The sequence below is a fragment of the Saimiri boliviensis genome, chromosome 4 (genome assembly GCF_048565385.1).
Source record: "Saimiri boliviensis isolate mSaiBol1 chromosome 4, mSaiBol1.pri, whole genome shotgun sequence".
NCBI classification, from domain to species: Eukaryota; Metazoa; Chordata; class Mammalia; order Primates; family Cebidae; genus Saimiri; species Saimiri boliviensis.
This window is the reverse complement of record NC_133452.1, coordinates 91843980-91867906: the sequence shown is the minus strand read 5'-3', so window position 1 is coordinate 91867906 and position 23927 is coordinate 91843980. Positions and strand designations below refer to the sequence as shown.

The following is a 23927-nucleotide window of genomic DNA, read 5'->3' as shown; positions in this document are numbered from 1 at the left end:
TTTTTTAAAAATAGAAAAAAAATGTAGAAACAGAAATGATATCCAGGACTTGAACTCAGATCTGGAACAAGTAGACTTAATTAACATTTATAGAACTCTCCACTTTAAATACACAAAATATACACTCTTATCACATCACACCTATTTACAGGTTTAAATGAAATATTGGTTGGCTGCTTGTTAGTTATTTTCTTCCCTCATTTTTTTTTGGTCTCTATTATTAAGCACAATTATAGGCATACCCATTTTTAGACTGCATTCTAGCCCGGCAATAAAGCAACACCCCCATTCTGTCTCCCTCTTCCTCTTCCTCTTTTTTTCTCTCCATATTTTTTCTTTATTTTTCTTTCTTTCTCTCTTTCTTCTTCTTTTTTTTTTAAAGAAACAAATCTGTTAAAAAAAAAGAGAGAGACATTAAAAAAGGCAACAGTCATTTGTAGTTTAGCTAAATTCCTTGTGTTTGTCATTTAAGAAGTAGTGTCCAATATTATTGAATCTCTAGAAGTATAATTAGGCACATGCAGCTATGAACCTCTCTTTTGTGTAACTGAAAATCTATGTGATAAGGTTTGGCTCTCTGTCCCCACCCACATCTGATATTGCATTGTAATCCGCACATGTAAAGGGAGGGACGTTGTGGGAGGTGATTGGATGATGGGGGCTATTTTCTTCATGCTGTTCCTGTGATAATGAGTGAGTTCTCACAAGATCTGATGCTTTAAATGTGTTTGACTGTTTCCCCACCCCCTTCTCCTCCCAACCTGTAAGATGAGCCTTGCTTCCCATTTGCCTTCTGCCATGATTGTAAGTTTCCTGAGGCTACCCCAACCATGCAGAACTCTGAGTCAGTTAAACCTCTTTTGTTTATAAATTACTCAGTCTCAGGGAATTCTTTACAAAGCAGTGTGGAAACAAACTAATTCACTATGTATTATCACTATTTTTTTTCCCCTGGCATGAACTCTTGACTCCTCAAATAAGATGCCGTGAGTATGGAGTAGTTACTAATTGAATCCAATAATTCAGCACTTTTATGTGTAGTTAATAGTAGAAAGGAGGCCTGAGTACAGACAGGACAAGATAGTTCTCTGAGTATCTGTTTCATCATCTGTAAAAATGAACTAGATAATCTCTAGGATAAATCTTTCTTAATCAGGGTAATACTCCTGAAAGAAGGTCTCTGAATTGAGGACCCTTAGTTCCCCTATTTACCTTGTTTATGTAAATAGTACCATATTTATCCTTGCACTATCAATTTAACATTGCAAAGGGAAAAATAATGAACAGTATTTAACTTGGTTTATTTGAGCACTTCTTTTTGGACAATTGCTCTTCCTCTTTTGACCACAGAGGGGAGTATTGGTATTATTTGAAGATACATAATGTTACCTCAGAAGAAACGAAGAGACTAAATTTAGTCAAAGAATTACCTGATTCATTTCAAGACTAATTTTTCTAGATGAGATCTCTTTCATAATAAATACATTTAGAAAATAATGAAAGTGAAACCCAAGCTTTTTTGGATGATTTTATATAGGTTTTCTTTATTACGTAACACAAGAACAGAAGCAAAACTATCTACCTGAGGAAGAAGTTAATTTTTAAGATGTAAAGCAGTATGATTTTATCTTGTAATGCCGTAATGAGGAAAGGTATGAAATAATTTTGAGTGGCCAAGAGAGAAAATGTGCAAATATACTATATTCAATAGCATTCAAGTGTGAAAGACTCTTCAGTTTTTTTCTTTTATTTATTAATTTAGAGCCAAAAAAAAAAACTCTATTTTTGACATTGAGTACTCTCATAATTCAACTTATGGAATGATTTCCTGCTACATTTTCCTGGGTTTATTTAAAACTACTACATTTCACTTGCAGAATATAAAATGTGCTAATTCACTTGTATTCTAAGGAAATTAAATCTTGGATTGTTTAATTGTTTAAATATTTAATTGTTTTGGATCAATATTCTTAAGTGTCATAATTAGTTGCTTCTGAAAATTTAATATGTGCCTATAAAATATTTTATGTTGCTCATTAATAAGAATAACTTCTCATTTTTTAGTGAAGATAGACGTCTAATCTATTTAAATAATATAGTTAAATTATGGTGACAATGAAAATTTAAATATGACTTTTTGGAGTTATATTACGTATCTCTTATAATGTCTGTTGTTTTCAAAAGATGCTTTCAACTAATGCACTCTTAAGGTTAATTTAAACATCGTCCTTTATATACAAAAAAATTATGACTAATACTAAGTATGCTTTAGTTTACCTTCAAAGAAGTTCATATTTTTGATATGTGTTTTTCTTTTTAAGGTTGCATTCTGGACACTTGCATACGTTCTTTCTCATCCTGATGTCTACAAAGCCATTATGGAACGCATATCTTCTGTGTTTGGCACAGCAGGTACTAACCTGAGTTAAGTTATATAGAAAGACACAGCTAATAATGCATGTTTGTCACACATTAATGGCAAAGCGAAATAATTCTGTAAAAATTCAGCATAATCCAGAATTCAACATAATTTGTTATATGTCAGGATATAAATTGATCAGGTAGAATCCTAGAATTTAATTACTGTCAAGCATTTTAGTACAACTCCTTCATTTTTTAAATGATGAAATCCGTGCTACAGAGATTTTGATTTGCCTAATTTCCTTACTTAAATATATATGCACATGTTTGTTCTGATCTCTTGGCTCCTTACCTCAATTGAATGAATGTCCACAGTTTTGATGTTCAGGATTTTTCAGATTTTACATAAGTAATAGGGTGTATATTTCATATAAAACATAAGAGCCCTAATGGAAGTATAGAGGTCAGGTAAGGCTTGTTACCAAAGTATTATTAAAATACAACAAACAGGCTGAGCGTGGTGGCTCATGCCTGTAATCCCAGCACTTTGGGAGGCCGAGGCGGGCAGATCACGAGGTCAGGAGATAGATACCATCCTGTCCAACATGGTGAAACCCTGTCTCTACTAAAAATACAAAAAAAAAACTAGCTGGGCGTGGTGGTGTGCACCTGTAGTTCCCGCTACTCGGAAGGCTGAGGCAGGAGAATTGCTTGAACCCGAGAGGCGGAGGTTGCAGTGAGCTGAGGTGGTGCCACTGTACTCCAGCCTGGCACCTGGTGATGGAGCAAGACTCTGTCTCAAAAAGAAAGAAAGAAAAAAGACAACAAACAAAAAACAAATAAAAAGAAACAAAAAACCCTTACAATTATTAGAAATTTGAGGGTTTAGGAACTGCATATAGGGATTGTTGTCTTGAACTCTTTAGTTTGGATATCAGCTGTTTATCATCTGTTTTAAAAAGCAAAAGTAAGCCTGAATAAAGAGTACTCAACTACCTGTTTATTCAGCATAATTTGACTAATCCGGGGAGTGGATTTTTTTTTAAACTTCTTAATATGTCAAGTTATGTATCCTGATATAAAAAGAATAAGAAATGATAGGGTTTTCTTAGAAGAAAACAATATAACAATAGGGCAAAAAGTATGATGCCAGTTAATGGTTTTCCCTCTCCTCTCCATTATTACTGAAAATATTTAAAGTTTTTTTTTTTTAACTGCATCTTATTGAGTTAAACCAAAAAGCCAACTTGCTTGGTAAGCATGAATATCTAAGTAATACTCTCTGAGCCTTAAGTATGCATCAGCAGACGCTGGACCTTATAGAAATGGTGAGCCTTGGCATCCCTTAATGCCAACAATGCTAACAGGTTAAATTCTAGAAAGACACTGATGAATATAAGAGAAGACAACTGGCCTTCATGCAGCTTGCATCTGTAAAGCAAATAGAAATGCACATGCCCACATATGTACAAATGGGAAAGGGCAATGCACTCTTGACTGTCAGATATTCTCCTTTATCATTTCCTTACTAGAGTCTTTTCCTGACTTAGGGTCCTCAAAATTTGTGGTCTTTAGGGTACAAATAAATAAAAGGGTATAGAATAGCTTCTGTATAAGTATGGTTTTTAAAAAAGTTTGATGTCTTTTATAAATAGTTTTCAATTCTGCAGTGGTGTCCCGTAGACTGAAAGCATTGAAATAATTTAGCTGTTACACTGGTAGTACTCTTCGAAGGAGCATTTTTTTGTGTCAGAAGAAAAGAGTGCGTTCTGAAAATAAACAAGAACGTAGAAAAAGACCAAAATTTATGGTCTTCAGGGTGCAAATAAATAGAAGGGTAGAGAGAGGATGATGGGGATAATGTGGGGGTCCTCTCTTACCTGAAGGCCACAGCGGAAGTGCAACATTAATCTAAATTTATTTATTTTTTTAATTTTCTGCATCAATCTAAATTTCTCCAGCACTTGAATCTGGAACTCTTGAACCCAGTTCTAGGAAAGAAAGATAAAACCCTTTGTCTTTTTCTATGTTCTTGTTTATTTTCAGGACCCATTCTCTTCTGACACAAAAAATGCTCCTTCAAATAGTACTGCTCGTGTAACAGCTACCTTACATCAATGCTGTCAGTCTATAGCACACCACTGCAGAATTGAAAACTATTTATTAAAGACATCAAACTTTTTTAAAACCATACTTATACAGATGCTATTTAATCAATTCATACATAAGATGTAGTAGCCGCTCAAGAATTTAAATGTTGTGAGAAGAATCTGCAGATCCTTGGAGGCTGATATCAAGGAAGAGTCCATGTGTCCATACAAAGGATTCTGCCAACGAAGGAACCTTAAAGTACATTGTATTAGTCAGAACTCTCCAGAGAGATAGAAACAATGGGATGTAAATCGATACATAGATCAAGAGAGAGAGAAAGCTCAAAAGACATTTATTAAAAAAAATTGGCTGACCCGACTCTTGAGGCTGAGAAGTCCAATGATGTGCTGTTTATGCAGGCCCTCAGTGGGGCGATGATGCACACTTACATTAGGGAAGGCAGCCTACTTTACAGTCTACATTACTGAGCCCACGAATTCAAATACACATCTGTCATCCAGAAACACTGTCTAAGACACACCTAGAATAAACTTTAATCTGAGTACCCCATGGCCAGCCAGACTGACATATAGAATTAACCGTCACAGTAGGCATCATCTAATCTGTTGAGTTTTTTTGTTTCTCTGGAGAACTCTGGGTAAATTTACTCACCCATGTATGGGAGGGCAGTCTGCCCTACCTGGTCTACTGATTAAAATACTAATATCAACTAGTAAGACCCTCACAGACACACCCAGAAATAATGTTTAGCCAACTCTGGGCACCCCCAATTTAGTCAAGTTACACATACAATTAATCATCACAGGCATGGAACAAGAATCCGACTCAGTACAGCAGTTTTTCCATTCTATGCTCTTGTCTACTACAAGATCGCCATTTCCTTCTCAGGGATGTCTTTTGTGAATTTCCAATGCTGTATCTCTGTGGTCTCAACACTCACTTCTAGGCACTTTGCCCAACTTTCTTATAAAACAAATCTCAAGGTAAAAACTACCATTGAATACTTGAGAAAGGAAAGGGTCAGACTCATACCACTTTTCTAAAGGCAGTTAGTTCTTGAACTACCTTGATAGCTGCCTTTCAGCCTACTCTCGTGTTCTTTATTTGTTTACTTTAAAATGAGAACTTCTTTGGGGTTCCTTTGTGAAGATGCTTGCTTAACCCCAAGTATTTTGGGTGGTCCTTTTAATTATTCTACTTCCTCTAACTAATCCTGTACACCTTGTACCTGTCTTTATTATCTGCCTAAGTCTTTGTTATCTTCCTAAGTCTTCATTATCTGCTTCTTCCTTTTCTTGTTTCCTTGCTGTGTTTTTATTTTTTTAATTGCACACTTTTTAATTTAATTTAATATAATTTTTAGAGACAGAGTCTCACTTTGTCACCTGTAGTGCAGTGGTATGATCATAGCTCACTATAACCTGGAGCTTCTGGGCTCAAGTGATCCTTCTGCCACAGCCTCCTAAGTATCTAGGACCACAAGTGTGTGCCAGCATATCTGGCTTCATTTTTTTTAATGGGACATTGGGATAGAGGAAGGTACAAGTAGTGTGTTCTCAGGTTTTCATCTTGAGCTATAAGTTTATGCAAATGTAACATGCACCAACTTATAAATAAAATTATATATAACTATATAATTCACACACCATAAAATGTACCCTTTCAAGATATAAAATTTAGTGATTTTTAATAAATTTATGAGATTGCAACCATCAACACTATCTGGTCCCAGAACATTTGTGTCACCTTCAAAAGAAACCTCATACCCGTTAGGAGTCACTTTCCATTTCCTTCTATTTCTAGCTTCTGACTACCACTAATCTACTTATTGTCCTGACACATTTGCCTTTTGTGGACAGTTCATATAAATGGAAACATATGATATGTGGTCCTTTGTGTCTTGCTTCCTTCACCTAGTGTACTGTGTTACATTATAATGTTTTACACATTAATTAATTTTCAGGTCTTAAAGTATCCATGCATTTCTGGAATAAATTCTGCTTAATCCTGATGTATCATTTTCTTTATATGTTGCTAGATTCAGTTTGCTAGTATTTTTTTGAATGAATTTTGCATCTATATTAATAAAGAATATTGACATAATTTTCTTTTCTTATGATAACTTTGGTTTTGCTATCAAGATAATTCTGGCTTTAGAGAGTGAATTTGGAAGTATTTCTTCCTCTTCTAATTTTTGGAAGAACTTATGAAAGATTAATGTTATTTATTCTTTAAACATATGGTGGAATTCACCAACGAAGTGATCTAGTCCTAATATTTTCTTTTAGACAAATTTTTAAAATTAATTCAGTTTTTTTGCTTGTTACTGGTCTATTTTCTCACCTATTTCTTCTTGAGTCAGTTTTATACTTTATGTCTTTTTAGGAATATGCCCATTTCATCTAGATAATCTAATTTGTTGATATACAATTTTTTATAGTGTTCCCCACAATCAATTATATTTCCATAAGGGCACTAGAAAAGCAAATATTTCATTCTTAATCTTAGTTTGGGTCCTGTTTTATTTTTTTGGTCATTGTAGCTATATATTTGTCAATTTTGTTTTCAAAGAACTAACTTTTTATTTCTGTTGATTTTGCTTGATTTTATTTTTCCTAGTGATTTTTGTATTTAATTAAATTTTGTCTAATTTTTACAGTTTCTCTATCAATATTCTCTATTTAGTTCTTTAGAAATGATTTCTTTAATTCTTTGAACATAATGAAAATATCTGATTTAAAGTCTTTATTAAGTCCAGCATCTGAGTTTCTTCAGGGACACTTTCTTTTGATTGCTTTTTTTCCTCTGTGAATAATCTATTCAGTCTTCTACTAACAGTGGTTCAATTATCGATTTTTTGACTTTATGATAGTATGAAAGTGCTACACATTCGGCTGGGTGCAGTGGCTCATGCCTGTAATCCCAGCACTTTGGGAGACCAAGGAGGGCAGATCATGAGGTCAAGAGATCGAGACCATCCTGGCCAACATGGTGAAAGCCCGTCTCTACTAAATATTCAAAAAATTAGCCAGGCATGGTGGTGCATGCCTGTAGTCCCACCTACTCAGGAGGCTGAGGCAAGAGAATTGCTTGAAATTGGAAAATGGAAATTGCAGTGAGTCGGGATCATGCCATTGCACTCCAGCCTGGTGACAGAGTGAGACTTAGTCTCAAAAAAAAAAAAAAAGTGCTTCACATTTAATAATGTATTTTCTTATTTCATGTTTTGTTTCATGTTTCTTATTATATTACATACCTTGTAGCTCTTTGCTGAAAGCTGGGCATTTGAAATAATGGAATGTAACAACTCTGGAAATTAGATTCTTCCCATTTCTCAGGGTTTATTGTTGTTGCTGTTTTTTGTTCTTGTAGTTTGTTTGATTGTTTAGTGACTTTTCTTACCTAATTTTGTAACGTTTGCATTTTTTGTCATGGATGGCCACAGAAGTCTCTGCTCCATTATTTAGTGGTCAGGTATGAACTGGACAGATATTTCTTTACACCAATAATTTAGAAGTCTCCCATTCTTTGCTAAGGGGCTGTGCATGCTTGTTGGGGCATGCCTTCAACACTCAGCCAAGCAGTTGACAACTCTGCCTTAGCTTTCACTTCCTACCTGTGCAAAGCCTCAAGGATGATGTAGGTGAAAGCTTGTGGCTTTCTCATGTCTTTCCTGAGCATGAGTACAGCCCTAGGCAAATGGATGGCCTTCTAAATTCCTGGGAATGCACTGGACCTCTGCAAAGCCACTATGAACAACTCATTCCCTAGCCTTTCATTTTCATCTTTTTGGTTTGCCTGTTGTTTGTCCAACAGTTATCTACTGACTCAGATAGCTGCAAAGTTAAACCATTGTCTTTAAAGATTTTAAATCAACACTGCTGGAGGAAAGGCTTTTCACACTAAGCAAGCTCCAAGTCAGGTCAAATAAAGACAGTCTTGCAAGTAAGGTCTTCTGAGAAACTTCCAAACTTGTGGAATAATGATAATACTGTAGTAATGAGGTTTAGAAGAAGTTCCTACCTTGTTCTGACCTATCTAGTGACTGCTAGGTTGTTGGTTTTCACTGTAAATGTGACTACTGGCTTTTAAGTCTTCTATGGAGATGTAGAGAGGGCGGATGAGAATAGGGCAGATTAAAATGACATTAAACTTGTTATTCTTATCAATATTCAGTCATTTTTTTTCTTGAATAGACATTTTTGAATTGCTTCAAAACTTTGGTTAATCTTAGAATTCTAAAAAACTTGATTCTTAGAATTTTTACCAAATTTCTTACTGCTTTTAAGGAGGGAACTTTAGGAGATCCTTGCTGTGCCATTTTTGCAGACATCACCCTGAATTATAAGTTTTAAAATTTCTTTTAGAAAACTTCCCAGATTTGTGTGGATTAACCCTTAATTCATCTGTTACTTTACTTGGTCCTCAAACTTATCTTTTGCGTGCTAACCATGTGAAGGCATTCTGTGAAGTACCAGAGCTATGAAGATGAGTAAAGTGTGGTCCATACTCTTGTGGAAACTTATAAACAAAATGCTTTTTGTAAAAATTGAAAGCAGGTTTGGAAATATCCAGAGGATTTTAGGGGAGAAAAGGGAATATTTATATTGTTTCCTTGGAGACGTGTACCTGCTGGTAAATTCAGTAAGATTCCTGTGCCTGGAACTCTTTCCCCTACTCATCTTTCAGTCAGCTTGAATGTCACTTCTTCAGATAGATATTTTAGTCTTACCCAATCTTAAATCACTTTCCCGAACTCTGCCCTTAGTGATTCTCTGACTTGTCTTACTCTATATTCCCTTAAAAGTAACAGAGAATCGCTAACTTAAAAATTTTTTTTAAATTTATTTATGTATTTGCCCCACCAGAATGCAATCTCTCCACCAACAGAAACTAAATGTAGTTGGTTTTTATAGTACCCAGCTGCCTAGAACTTAAAAATTATTCAACAACTATTTTCTGAATGAGTTTAATGAACAAATGTAAGAATATATGGCTACTTTTAAGAGATAGGTATCTTGGTTGAGTCTCTATTTGCAGCTCTATCACCCATCCCATTTGACATTTTATATGAAACGAATGTTTTATGTGAAGACTATTCGACAGTTTTCTGCACTTAATTTTTGAGTTAACAGAACCCTATTGCATGATGGTTAGTCAGTTGGAGCCACAAAAGGAACTAGATCCTTTATTCAGATTTCCACAGGAAAAGCAGAGAAGGGACAAGTCAGCAGTTTAGCATTGGCTAATTTGAATAACCCCCATGGGTTCTAAACTCTAGAGTGGTCTCTAGTGGCCTGGATCTGGCCCTGAGATGATTAAGGCAGAGGACTATTGCTTCTTGGGTTATGTGGGCCACATAGAGGAGGTATAGTTCTAGACTGGTTGTTGTGCATGTCAAAGGTATGCTCCAGGCTGAGTTCAGTGCCAACTGGAAGAACTGGCTTGCCCCTAGAGGTAGAGGAGCAGTCTCTCCACAACCAGAAAGGTTTTTTGTTTCTTTGAAAGATGTTATACATTTAAGAAATATTATTATAAAAATGTTTACACACCCCCACAAATCGTAGTATACAGAAAATTTAAAAATATATGTAATACATCTAGTCCCAGCCAATACTTGATCAGTACTTTGAGACACTGAGTAATTTCAATCCCAGTAATCCATTTGAATGGTGAATACAACTTTTCTTTAGGGTTTTGATCTCTGTGAAGTATTTTTTTGCCTATGGTTTTATTTTGCCCTTTGATCTTGGGTGAAACATATATTACCAAATCATTGAACTGATAAAGAATATTTTTGCTTTGTTATCAGATTTGGGGGTATAATTCCTAGGAATTAGTCATTCTGTTTTAAATTTTAGTGATAAGTTTCTACGTATTATATTGATTGCCTGTCATAACCTCATAATGTAGTGTGGACACTAGGGTCAGACTGCCTGAGTTGAAATCCAGGCAGAGACACTTATTAATGTTGTATCTTTACTCAGATTACCAAGTTCTTTAAGCCTATTCTTTGAGAAGTTGGTTAATGATAATCCTCACCTTGTGAAGTTATTAGGAGGATATAGCAAATGTAAATTAGATAGATAGTACAGGACCTGACATATCAAAATTGCTTTGTAAATCTTAGCTATGACCAAAACTGATACAACTATATTCGTTGTATGAAATTTTATAATCTTTCCATATTATGAAATGGGTGACTCTTATAACTTTGAGTTTTTCTACTTCCAAATATTAGTCAGTGTTTTTTTTAAATAAGATAATTTTCTTAAATGTTAACAGCAACAAATGAATTACTTTTATATAAGTTGGCCGCACTTTTGAAGGTGCCAAAATGCAGAAGAAATATAGCATAAGACTATTTATGTCTAATATTGTCTTACAAGATAGGAATAGTAGAAACAGCAATAGTTAGTACTCAGCACTAATTAAGTAGCAGGCCCTATTTTAAGTGCTTTCCTTGTTGGTTTGTTTAATCCTTGGATCATGCCTCCTAAACATTATTGTTTGCCTGAGTTTATGCGTGAGGAAACTGAAATCCTGATTAGATAACTTACCTAAAACCATATAGCTAGCAAGCAGTAGAGGTGTGATTTGAACCTAGTTTGTTTGGCATGAAGGTTGATAATACAAATTAGCAAATTGCCTTGTTTCAAAATTGTGCTTAAAATCCCTGAATTATGATGCTTCAGTCCAATTTCCAGCTTTATTCCATTCCAAGTTGATTTCACATTAATCTCACTAAAGCATGGCTCCGGATGTAGCTACACATATACTCAGAAAATGTTCCTGGAGTAACATTCCCTGGTACCCATGGCATTGATGGTAGGTTTTACCCACCTTTGCATGCAGAATCACAATCTAACCAAGGTAGAATTTGGAATACCCACTGAAAACACTCTGCAGTTTCTTTCTGCTATGTGTTAACATTTATAACACTGAATATGATTTAATTCTAATATATTTATAAGACTTTACATGTAAGTAAACTTATAGATTAGGAAAAAATATTTTCTAAGCCATTCAACTCCTTTTTGATTTAGAAAATATGACAAATAGGACTACCATATTTATAACCCAATCGTTTTCCAAAACATGATGTATCTGCCAAGACAGTAAAATTACCCAAAGAAATTAAGGACAACTTAACCAGGGCACTTTAACTAGAGCTATGGTTCATGGTTTATGTAGACAATCAAATAATCTTTACTTGTTGCATACCTATGTCTTCTTCTGACCAAGGCCACCTGGACATGTGGATCCCAACCCTAATTATCTCTAAAATTTTGTTCCATTAATCATCACCAATCCCTTGGTAGGTTCAACTTCTCTTTCTCTACTGGTTCTTTTCTCTCCATGTGTACTGACAGTACACACATCCAGTGGCCTCTCATCTCACTTAGAATGAAATGTAAAGCCTTTAAATGGCCTCAGAGATACTTTGTCGTCTGATTCCTGTCTAACTCAAGGACCTCATCTCTGCCTTTTCCTTCTTATTTCACCCCAGCCACATCCATTCGTTCATTTTTTCAACAAATATTTGTTGAGCTCCTGTTATGTGCCAGGAACTGCTTTAGGAAATTGGAATATATGAACAAAGTAAATATTACTTTTTTCTTGGTGCTTAACATTCTGGTAGAGAGGACAAAAAAATAACAATTAATACGTAAGTAAACTCTAAAAGTAAAAGGTGATAAATTAAAAGTTGATATTAAAAGGTGATAAATATATGTTAAAGGATAACAGAGGCCAGGCATGATAGCTCGTGCCTATAATCCCAGAGCTTTGGGATTGCTTAAGGTCAGGAATTCAAAACCAGCCTGGGTAATATAGTGAGACTCCATCTCTTTAAATAAAATTATTAGCTGGATGAGGTGGCATGCACCTGTAGTCCTAGCTACTCAGGAGGCTGTGGTGGGAGGATCGTCTTGAGCCCAGGAATTTAAAGTTGCAGTGAACTAAGTTTGATTACTGCACTTCAGCTTGGGCAGCAGAGCAAGACCCTGTCAGAAAGAAAGAAAGAAAAATAGAAGAGAAAGAGTAAAAGAGAAAGAGAGAAAAGGGAGGAAGGAAAGAAGGAAAAGAGGGAGGGAGGAGGGGGTAAGAGGAAGGGAGAGAAGGGAGGGAAGATTCCAGGAAATCAGGAATACCAGGAATGGGAGAAGGTGGTATTATAGTATTAAATAAAATCAATGTAAGCCCTAATTGGCAAAGTAAGATTTGAGCAGGGACTTTAAGGTGTTAAGAGTTAGACAAACAGATAGCTAGAGGAAGAACTGGTTGGGGTCAGAGACAGCAGATGTGGCCTCACTGTGGACTCAAACAACCCTTTGAGATCACCATCATGATGGCATTTCTGTTGGAAGACGTTTGTCCTTTTTTAATTTTTTTGTAGAGAAGAATGTGAGCACATTTCTAAAACATGGTTAATATTAGGTTGTAAGAAGAGATTTAGGGAAAAAAACCTTATATTTCTTTGTCACATTATTCAAAACAAAATTTGAACTATCAATGTGTGGATTTCTAAATGGAAAAATTAAGAACATGAGCATTTAGTTTTGGATAGCACACAGATGTTCTAGTTAAATTATCGCACTGTTTTTAAAGAACTCAATAGTTCAGACAAGTTTGAAGTATCATGAGTAATGTGGGAGATATAATTGTACTTAATCTGCTTTTATGGAGTCTTTCAGCAAAGGGTCACTAGACTGGGAATAGACAAGGAGTGTTCTTGAATATATACACACAAATATACATATATAAATATATTCATAAAAAGATATATAGTTATAGTTTACATTATAACATATATGTATATTTATATAAAAATATATGTCATGGTATAATAAATATACTTGTTATACTCAAATATATATGTATATATTATTTACAAATACATATATTGATACATATCCATTTTTGGCTATGCAAAATCTGAACCCTGTGTTTTAACAGAAACTTGCCTACCATAGTGGTGCAGAAAAATGCCAGATTTTTGTTTTCCTTGTCTCCCTTGAAGCCAGGATATTATCATGAAAATAAGACTTTGCCAATCACATCTACCAACCCCAGACTTTGAATCAAGAGTTACTGAAATAAAGAAAAGGAGATTAAAAAAATTTCCCTGCAGTTTTTGCAGGATAAAGTTTCTGGGGACAGAACGTCATTCAGTATCCTGTTTCAGTGGCCACAATCATCAGTGGCAGTGTCACGTTTGCCAGACCAGGTCTGTAGCCTGATTTGGAGCAAGATTCCTGGCTATGCACCCTTCAAGCCTGGTTGTCCAGCCCTCCTACGTATTATGTAAACTACTTAATAAACTTTCAATAAAATTATTATTGTTTTACCAAATCAGCTAGATTTAGGTTCTGTTGCTTGCCTCTAACAGATCTTGCTGATAAAATATAGAAAGTGTAATAACCAGAAGTGGAGAAAAAAGTCAAAGTGACAAAGTCAGCTATCAGGAAAAGTGAATGGAACCAAAGGAGAGAATGATCATACTCTCCTATGGTGGTGTAAGGTGTAGGATGAAGAAGAAAAGACACATTTATCCAGATTTTCTGCTGTGATCAATATGCAGTGAACTTTTTATATTGGAAGTGTCTGTAGGAAGCAGAAAGTCAGGTGAGAAGGGAAGTGTGAAGGCTATGAACCTAGTAGGTTCTTATGGTGATGGAAACAAGGAAAGACTAGGCGTACACTTTCATGACACCTTCTCCTCTATATCTCCTCTCTAAATATGGTAAATCAAGTCATTTGGCTAGTGCAAAAGTAATTGTGGTTTTTGCCATTATTTAATTTACCATATTTAGAGAGGACATATAAAGAGGAGAAGATGTAATGGCTTCCATCACCGCCGATAAATTTCTTCTTCCTATGGGGTTTTGTGTATTCTCAATATGGTGAATATTGTTGTATCCACAGAGCTAAAGAATAAAATTATCAATCTTTTTACTTTGATTTTAAGCTGTATAGTATTGCAAATTCAATTTTATTTTTTTTTTAATATTTACATTTTAATTTTTTTAAGGAGCATTTCATCAACCTATCATTATGGCTTACTTTTCTATTTTAATTAAAATATAATTTTATTTAAATATTTAAGGTACACATTTAGATTTTTTTTGCTTCTTTGTGTTTTATTTTTTCAAAATAACTGCTAAAGTAATAACAGATCATAAAAGATTGACAGTATAAGTACTCACACTTATGGGTAACTGACCTAAAGCAATCAAAGGCATTAATATTTAGCTCCTGGGTAGGCTGTGTTATAAGGTAATTTCTGTTTATAATTCAGGACTCCCACTATGAGAATCTGCCCATCAACAGAGGCTCATTCTATCTTAAAAAAAAAAAGCATATGAAAATATGCTTCAAATTTTTTCATTGGTTGCATTTGACCTTTCCATGTCTGCTTTTTAACATAGGGTAGCATACACCAGCACACCTTTATTTTTTTCTAATCAGTTTTACTTTGCCTTTGTTAAAGCAATAAATTAATAAACATTTTCTGTTAATTTACAAGGAACCAGATTAATTAATAGAAATGCACCTGCATAGAAATGATTCCTATCTTACATGAAAGTCACGATTTGTACATCATAAAAGGTACATACAGAATTTTCATTTGATTAGAGAGTTAGCAGTTGGATTCATGAATTTCAATCCCATCAGTCACTAATCGTGTGATTGTGGATGAAAGAGAAACCTTACTCAGAGCCAGTCAATGGTGTTTTTTGGTGCCACTGTGTTTTGATTTAGCAGCAATCCTGACTAGGGATACACCAACACTGTGGGATGGCCAGGGTCTGCTACCCGGTGAAATTGACTCAGGTAGCTACACATTATACAATGGTGAGGGAAAGCATCTGACTCTCCTTACAAATATAAACAAGTTTAAACACTAGTAAAGTGAAAAATGAGACTAAGATTTTACGGCAATATTCTAGGTAAACTCTGTATTGTCTGCTTTATTTAAATTAGTTCATTAGTTTTACTTTATTGCATTTAAGCATTTTTAGTTATTCTTGAAATCTTATATATTGTCATTGTTTACCCATATTACAACTTGCATGCAGATTCCCTTCACTTGGATATGTCTCAGTACCATCTCACCAACCAATAGCAACCTTCTTGGAGGACTTCATCATGGCATGTTCTAGACCTGAGTCCCTTTAGTTAACTTAAGCTTACTGTCACTACCCAACTCCAGCCTGCCAGGCCCAATGGCTGATGGCCACAGTTGTGTCTGTAATAGATTCTTGTCCCTTTGTGCGGTGTATTGCCCAAAATAATGAAGAAAGAGATCAAGTAGCAGAGCCAAGGACACTCCAGTGGAATTATGAACAGAAGGAAGTTATTTTTAAAAAATACCTCCATTCTCACTGGTGGCCTGATAATATGAACCTAACACAGAGATTTTGGGAGCTATAGTTTATAATACAGGCAATTTCTCACATAATCTCATTTACCTTTGCTAGCCTAGCTTTTAAAATCCAAAGATGGGCCCAGGAAATAGTAGATTATGGAGCAGCTTCTTACAAATGACTTCTCATTTATCTACCTTGAAGACCACATATAGATTACTTAATGAAGCATTTATAAATGCAAGCAAGTTCATTTGAAACTATTCTTTCTACCCTAAATATATAATTTGGTTATCTCCTTATTCCCCTGGCCTTGAGGATCAGGATGATGTCATTTTAGAACTCATAACTTGTGATTTTCCAATCTGCTAACCTAGCCATATCGACTAGGGTGAGACTTGCATGTCTAATACCTGGCTTAGGAGCGATTTATCAGGAAGCTTTATTTCTTCCATTGTTTTCTACCTTTAATACCTGAAATGGGTCCTGTGATACCCTAGATCAAGAGATTTTGTGTGAAGTCAGTCTCCTTTTTTATTGCCTAGCTTCAGTGGCTGAAAGAGATGCGTTGGATAGCTGTAGATTATTTAATATCCCTGTTCATATTTATAAGCTTGGAGATAGGTTCTTCTCTGGTGCCTCTCATTTTAAATCTTTCACTATCTTATTCCAGGGCAGCACTGTTGATCTGCTGTATTTATTCTCTGTATTTTTCATTTAGACACAATTCTTTCTTTAGAGCATTCTGTTGGTGATTTTTTCAAGCATTTGTATAATCTCTTTTTATTCTTTAGGAAATACTAAGGTAAAAACTATTAAAATCAGGCTGACATCTCTCCAGAGAGCATAAGCCAAAAATTCAGACTCAGACTCAGTACACTGACTTTGTACATCAGAGCATTTTGAGATCAAAATTTGTATTACATATTACTATCTTGTTTTGGTAATATTCTCTTGCCTTTATTTATCATGTATTGAACTATATCGATTATTCCTTGAAAAAAATATCATGATTATGAAGCATGCTCCATTTTTGTCTTCCAGTGAATAAATTGACAATCTATTTTTTAAAATGTGAGAGAAACACTTCTTAAAATAACACAAGATATTTTTTTCAGAAGAGAATCTTACATAGTTGACTTGATGTAGGGGCATTGAACTTCTTTTCACATGATAGAGTGGGATTTGGGATTATTTTAATATGTCCATGTATTGATGGAAGAAAGAATTGTGAGGGTCAGTCTGTCAGTTCTCCTTATCTTCCATTGGATGTAATAAGCTGTTGTAAGCAACGTTGCCGTCCTTCGTCTCTTAATCCATTGTTATCACTGTCTTTTTCAGGCTTTGTCTATTGTTATGAATGTCAAACTGAAACAGCTGAGCAGGATCTACTTCCAAAGGTTATTGCTTATAATTTCTCAATAGGAATATGTATTTTTGATAATAAAATCTTATCTTAAATCCTTCACATGCCAAAAGGCCATATCCATCCTTATAAAAGTCAGAACTAGAACTGAAGGCCAGAAATGACTGAGGTGCTTGGAAGAAGCTGGTGCCTAAAGGAGGAGAGTGGAAAGACATGTGGCTTGCCAGGCAACTGCTACAGTCCCTAAGGCCTCAGTGCTCATATTCCCGGAGTCCATGAACAATCTCTAGGCTTATTCTTTGCTTTCCCCAGTTTGTATTCACCACAGACGCTTTAAACTACTTTTTAAGCCCTCCTTCTCATGTTACATCTCCCCTTCCTATCCATTTAACTGATATTTCTCATGTATAAAGAAATGAGACCAGGGCAGGACCTATATGGAGGAAACTATAACAGTTAAAAATATACATATATATATATATATATATATATATATATATATATATATATATTTAAAAACAATCTAAATAAAAAGGTATATCACATTACTGGATGGGAAGATTTAATATGAAAATACCAATACTTTTCAGATTACTGTACATATAATCATAATGAGAATTCCATTTTTTGGGGGGAGAGTAGTTAGCTAAATGACTTAAAACTATATAGAAAAATAATTGTGACTATAAATAAAAATAATTAGAAATGTTATCAGGCAAAGTGGCTCACACCTATAATCCCAGTACTTTGGGAGGCTGAGGTGGAAGGATGGCTTGAGGCCAGGAGTTTGGGACCAGCCTGCGTAACATGGTGAGATTGTCTCCATGAAAATTCAAAACAAAAAACAAAAAACAGCCGGGTGTGGTGGCATGCATCTATAGTTCCAGCTATAGATGGGACTATATATTGGGAGGCTGAGGTGGGAGGATCACTTGAGCCCAAGAGTTCAAGGCTGCAGTCATCTACGATAGTGTCACTGCACACCAGCCTGCAACAGAATGAGACCCCATCTCTTCATATACATGAAATGTAAATTAGTAAGGCCAGATTCACCCTAATTAAAGGCAGATTGTAATAAGATATTAAAGCTTATTATAAAACTGCCATAACCAAAGAGTACACAATTGGCACAGGAAAAACATGTGATCTACGTAACCTTTGTGTATCTTTTACAATCAAAATTAAATTTGTGATTTTTTTTTTTCAAAACTAAAATAATCCTTTGGATATATACCCAGTAATGGGATTGCTGGGTCAAATAGCAGGGGGAGAAATGACAGATACAGGTGAGGGGACGGAAGGCAGCAAACCACACTGCCAAGTGTGTACCTATGCAACAATCTTGCATGTTCATCACATGTACCCCAAAACCTAAAATGCAATAAAAAAAATAAAAAAAAAGAAAACTGCCATATGAATTTCATATCAATATGCAAAAAAAAAAAAAAAAAACTAAAATAAAACTATGGGAAAATGGTTTCTTTTAATTGTCTCACATTGTTGAGACAAAAGTTCCCAAACTGTCTATATTTACAAAGAATTAATATTCTAGAAACCTGCACTCAATGGAGAGAATCTATCTATAAAGCATTTATGGGGACAGCAGTGAGCTAAAAGGCATTGAACTTCACAGCTACCATCTCAATCTTTCATCTGCTGTCATCCCCTCTTCCATGAATTTTCTATAATTTGACTTAGTATCTTTCCCACAGATATTTTATCTCACAGAACACGTATAATAATAAACAGTTACAAAAGAGGTAAAAGTTTTGTAAGAAACAACAAACTCAAATAGTATATTGTTTTTCTCTGTTAAAGCAATATTTGGGAGGTAATATGGAATATTGATTTTTATATTGAATTTTTGAAGGGTCTCTCAGCACCGTAATCTTGCAAGTTGCCTGAAATGATAGCACAAGCCTCATGTGTTAAAGAAGGCTGGAAAAGTTTATGTTTCACGTATGTGTCCTCAGCTCCGGGGCATTTCTGTGTGAACTTCCTTCTATTTTTCCCTTCTTCATTTTCAAGAGGTTTCTGCGAGCTCTCTGAATGAGGCAACAAGACCTAACTAATTCCAGGGACCTATTCAACTCTTTTCCAAAAAGACACTTTTTTTTTTTTTTTTTTTTTTTTTTTTTGATGTTAGGAAGATCACGTTTACTCTCCACTGATTTTAGGTGCCCAGTAAATTTCTAATCTATATTTTCAGGTGACATAAATCCAGAGTCACCCCTTACTATGTGTAGGAGGATCTGTATACTCTCCAAGAGGGAGAAAAAGGCAAGGAGGCAGTGAGGGGAAACAAAGAGGAGAGAGATGGACTGGAGGATGGGAAGACTGTCATCTGGATTAGGGTGCATTCACGTCCTTTGTAGGGACATGGATGAACCTGGAAACCATCATTCTCAGCAAACTGACACAAAAGCAGAAAATCAAACACCGCATGTTCTCACTCATAGGCGGGTGTTGAACAATGAGAACACATGGACACAGGGAGGGGAGCACTACACACTGGGGTCCGTTGGGGGGAAATGGGGGAGGGGCGGGGTGTGGGGAGGTGGGAAGAGATAGCATGGGGAGAAATGACAGATACAGGCGAGGGGACGGAAGGCAGCAAACCACACTGCCATGTGTGTACCTATGCAACAATCTTGCATGTTCATCACATGTACCCCAAAACCTAAAATGCAATAAAAAAAAAGAAATAAAAATAAAAAAATAATAGTAACTGCTGGGTACTAGGCCTAATAGCTGGGCGATGAAATAATCTGTACAACAAACTCCTGTGAAACGAGTTTATGTATATAAAAACCTGCACATGTACCCCCAATCCTAAAATAAAAATTATTTTAAAAGCTCAACTCTCCTAAACAAAGCAAACCCGTGTTAGTCCTCAGACCTCACGTGACCTCTCCATCCCTCCCTCCCCTCTTAAAAGCAAAGGAGCCCCTCCGTTTCTTGAAACACTTTTGAAACTTCTTTATTCTTTTCACATCTGCTTGATAAATCCACTTAAACCTAATTTTTTCCCAGTTAAGGTCACTTGGTTGTGGCCTGCTCCGTGTCCCACTGATCACCAGAGGGGGTCTGATCTGGAGGCTCCTCTACTACCTGGGGAAGGTCCAGCTGGAAGCACCATCAGCCACATTAGGGAAAGTCTGTATCTTTATTGTGCTGTGAAACAAAGTGCCTCATCATTTATTCCCTGTTTATCCAACTTAGTTCTAATGACCCTGCATATTCATAAATTATTTGACAAATTCTTCTCTTCCTATGGCTATTACTCTCTGTTTCTCAGTTCTGGAAAAATTCTAGGCATTATTTTTTACTCTTAGTCCTCAGGAATAAAGGGAAATTGGATAGGGAAAATGTCATCAGGTTCTTTATACAAAGTTTAAAATTGATTTTTCTTTTCAGTAATCAAAGATCAGTTTCACACTATTTTTTTTTTCAAAATTAAAAGAATAAGTGTACAAAAGGGTTTTTTGTTTTCTCCATTTAGAAGACAAGTCAATAAACACTCGTCTCACTAAAAATTCTCATAAATCTGTAACCAGCTCATTCTTACTATCTGTAATTAACTCTCATAAAGCCTGTTGTAGGCCAGGCATGGTGGCTCTTGCCTATTATTTCAGCACTTTGGGAGGCTGAAGCGGGTGGATCACCTGAGGTCAGGAGTTGGGGACCAGCCTGGCCAGTATAGTGAAACCCCGTGTTTACTAAAAATACAAAAATTAGCTGGGTGTGGTGGTGCAAGCCGGTAGTCCCAGCTACTCAGGAGGCTGAGGCAGGAGAAACATTCGAACCCAGGAGGCAGAGATTGCAGTGAGCCAAGATCACACGACTGCACTCTAGCCTGGGCAACAAGAGTGAGACTCCATCTCAAAAATAAATAATTATAAATAAATAAATAAAACCTATTGTAAGTGGTATCCTCTACTTCAGATATTATCACCTCAGTAAGAGTGAATATGTATTTTATTAAAAAGTAGATATATAATTTTTAAAAATAGAATTGCTGAACATTGCTTTTATTGAAGTTTTAAACATTCCTGAAATGAAGGGAAGGATGTAAGGTTCTCTTTTTTCCCCTCTCTGGAATGCCGAATACTGTAAATTTATTTTGATCCTTTCTCTTTAGCTTTGTCTCTGTTCTCTAAAAACTGATTTTTTAGGGTCTTATCTGGAGGTCTCTGTTTAAGAAAACAAGCTGGAAATCTGAATCATTTTCTGCCCTTATTATCTCACAGGAATTGTTATTACTTTATTATTTTTATGTAGAAGTCATTAAAAATGATAAATATTTTTCAAAACTGTTACATAATTTTCTGAAATGACAGTATAAACATTAATTTTTATGATTTTTCACTTTTTGAAGAAATTACTATTATAAAATTTGAAGAGTAGATTTCTTGACCAAATTTTGATAGGACTCATTGCTGAAGGTTACTGGATCAGTTTGTTTTTCAACTATTATTTCATGTGTATTTATTCCAAGTTCTTTCTCCTTCACATGCACTATGATCTTTTGCACACACTTCAACTTTACATATTTTAAACAAGCTGTTCTATGAATATGGAAAGGCAGCCTCTGGGAAGGAAAGCTTACTCGTGACACAGAGGAGCAAACAGAACTGAGAATTCATGCTTTCAAAAGTAATGAAAGAAGTGGTGGACTGTATTGGGATGTATTCTTTAAATCTTCAGAAGTTTTTATTATTTGCATTTTCTTTTTCATCTTTCTGTGTCTCCTTATCAAGAGACACCTGATTTTCATTCTTGGAGAAGCACAGGGCTTCCTCAGTGTTCAACCCCCCTTTGCAACCCCACCTTCTGATTAAATCTTCTTGAAATTATGTTTCCAAAGGTCTGAATGACTTAGCAAATGTCTACCATTTCCCTTCTTTTCTGTTAAAATATAGATTATGTCCCTGAAGTTATTAGTTAAACAAAGCTGTAGAAACAATTTTACATTTATTTATTTATCTATCTATTTACTTACAAAGTCTACATGTATGTGTGTGTGTGTGTGTGTGTGAGAGAGAGAGAGAGAGAGAGAGAGAGAGAGAGAGAGAGAGAGAGAGACAGAGAGAGAGAGAGAGAGAGAGAGAGAGAGAGAGAGAGAGAGAGAGAGTTTATGTGAGAAGGGGCTTGAAATATTAAAGAACCAGAGGGGCCATCTCTCAAAGAAGGACATCCTTTAGTGATTCTATTTGACTCTGTTTTTTTTTTTTCAAACCCAAGAAATTATATTTTTATGATTAAGTTTGGAATTTAAATGAGCTTTCTTTCTGACTCCAACCCATTCTTCCAGGCTTAGTTGGAAATTTCAGCTGTGAGAAGAGACCCTTGAATCCTCTGTATGAAACTTATAGATATTTATATCCAGGTATTTTGTGTTCTTGTTTCCAGGATCCTTTAAGGCAGTGGCTGTGCCTTTCTCATTCCCTTCTTGTCTTTGGGGAAGCAGTGTGGCATAGCAGCAAGGGTAAAGGCTTTCATTATAGACAGACATAGGTTTGAAGGCTGCCCTGATACTTTCAAGCTTGTCTTCCTGAACACCTTAACTTCTCTGAGGCACAGTTAGCTGACAGATATCTATGAGGAATAAATGAAGTGATCCAAAATATTTGTGACATTAGATGGACAATAAGTTAGTTTCATTTCCTTCTTATCTCTTATAGCACCTATGCTTAGGCTAGGAAACAGATATGGAGCAAATTTTTATTGAGTGCATCAATGGCTAAAGTAATAGAATTTCAATTTGTTACAATAATTAACGAATACAACTTACAGATAATGTGTTATAATATGCTTGCCATTATCAGTATGTAATCCTAAAACTATAACATTTTATAAACATTTTTTGCTATTTCTGAATGCAAGAATCATCTTTCTTTTATTTGATTTTTAACATCCTAAGCTTTGGTTAAACACACTTAAACAGATGGTTTTTAAACTTTATCCCAAATCAGTCGTAGTTTCTTTACTGGTATGTCTTCTGTATTGGTCCCTGTCTCTGTTAGATTGTAGTTCTTTTCATGATTACTTTGGCATTCTTCCAAGAGAAGCCTTCTAATTTTAGAGTCACAATGCTGGAAGAACAAATCACAGATGTGCATTGAAATGTGCACAATATGGGTACAGAGCCATTTTTAAGAGTTGTAGTAAAAAAGATCTTTTACACTAAAGAATCATTTGAAAACTTAATATATTTCCTTTTCTTTTTCTTTGTATGGTCCAAGAATACTACTTTATTTTTCTCACATGACACTGAGATTTGAGAAACTAAAAATATTTTATCAAAATATTTATTTTCCAAGTGTAGGCTACATCTACATCTCTCATATATTTATAAGTCCTAATTTTAAATATTTCAAATTCAAAACAAGCTTTTGTTTCTATATTATTTAATATAAAACATTTTTACCCTTTATAATTTAATAAGAGTACTTTATCCAAAAATATTTTTTTCTGAAAGAAGTAATAAACTTCACCATTACTAGAGTCCAAACTATTCCAATACCAGAATTATGCAATAGGTCAGTCACTGTGGAGTCTCTTGGAGTCTCACCCATCTATTTCAAACACAAACTGACTGTTAGTTGCCACCTATCCTTGGTCAAGTAGAAAGATGCAAAATCTTTTCTGCATCCTATAGCTGCAGTAAAATAAAATAGCAAAAAAGAGGGGAATTGTTTGATTGATTTGTCCAGCAT

At 35.2% G+C, this 23927-nt stretch overlaps 1 protein-coding gene across 3 annotated transcripts in view; it reads left to right on the top strand.

Annotated features, from left to right (window-relative positions):
- The window catches only part of CYP39A1 (cytochrome P450 family 39 subfamily A member 1), a 93946-nt gene that overhangs the window by 22259 nt on the left and 47760 nt on the right, over nt 1–23927 (top strand). For all 3 annotated transcript variants that reach the window (XM_074397866.1, XM_003923074.4, XM_010333971.3), the window contains exon 7: nt 2322–2412. In XM_074397866.1, the coding sequence (XP_074253967.1) occupies nt 2322–2412 (91 nt within the window). The remainder of the gene's footprint in view (nt 1–2321; nt 2413–23927) is intronic.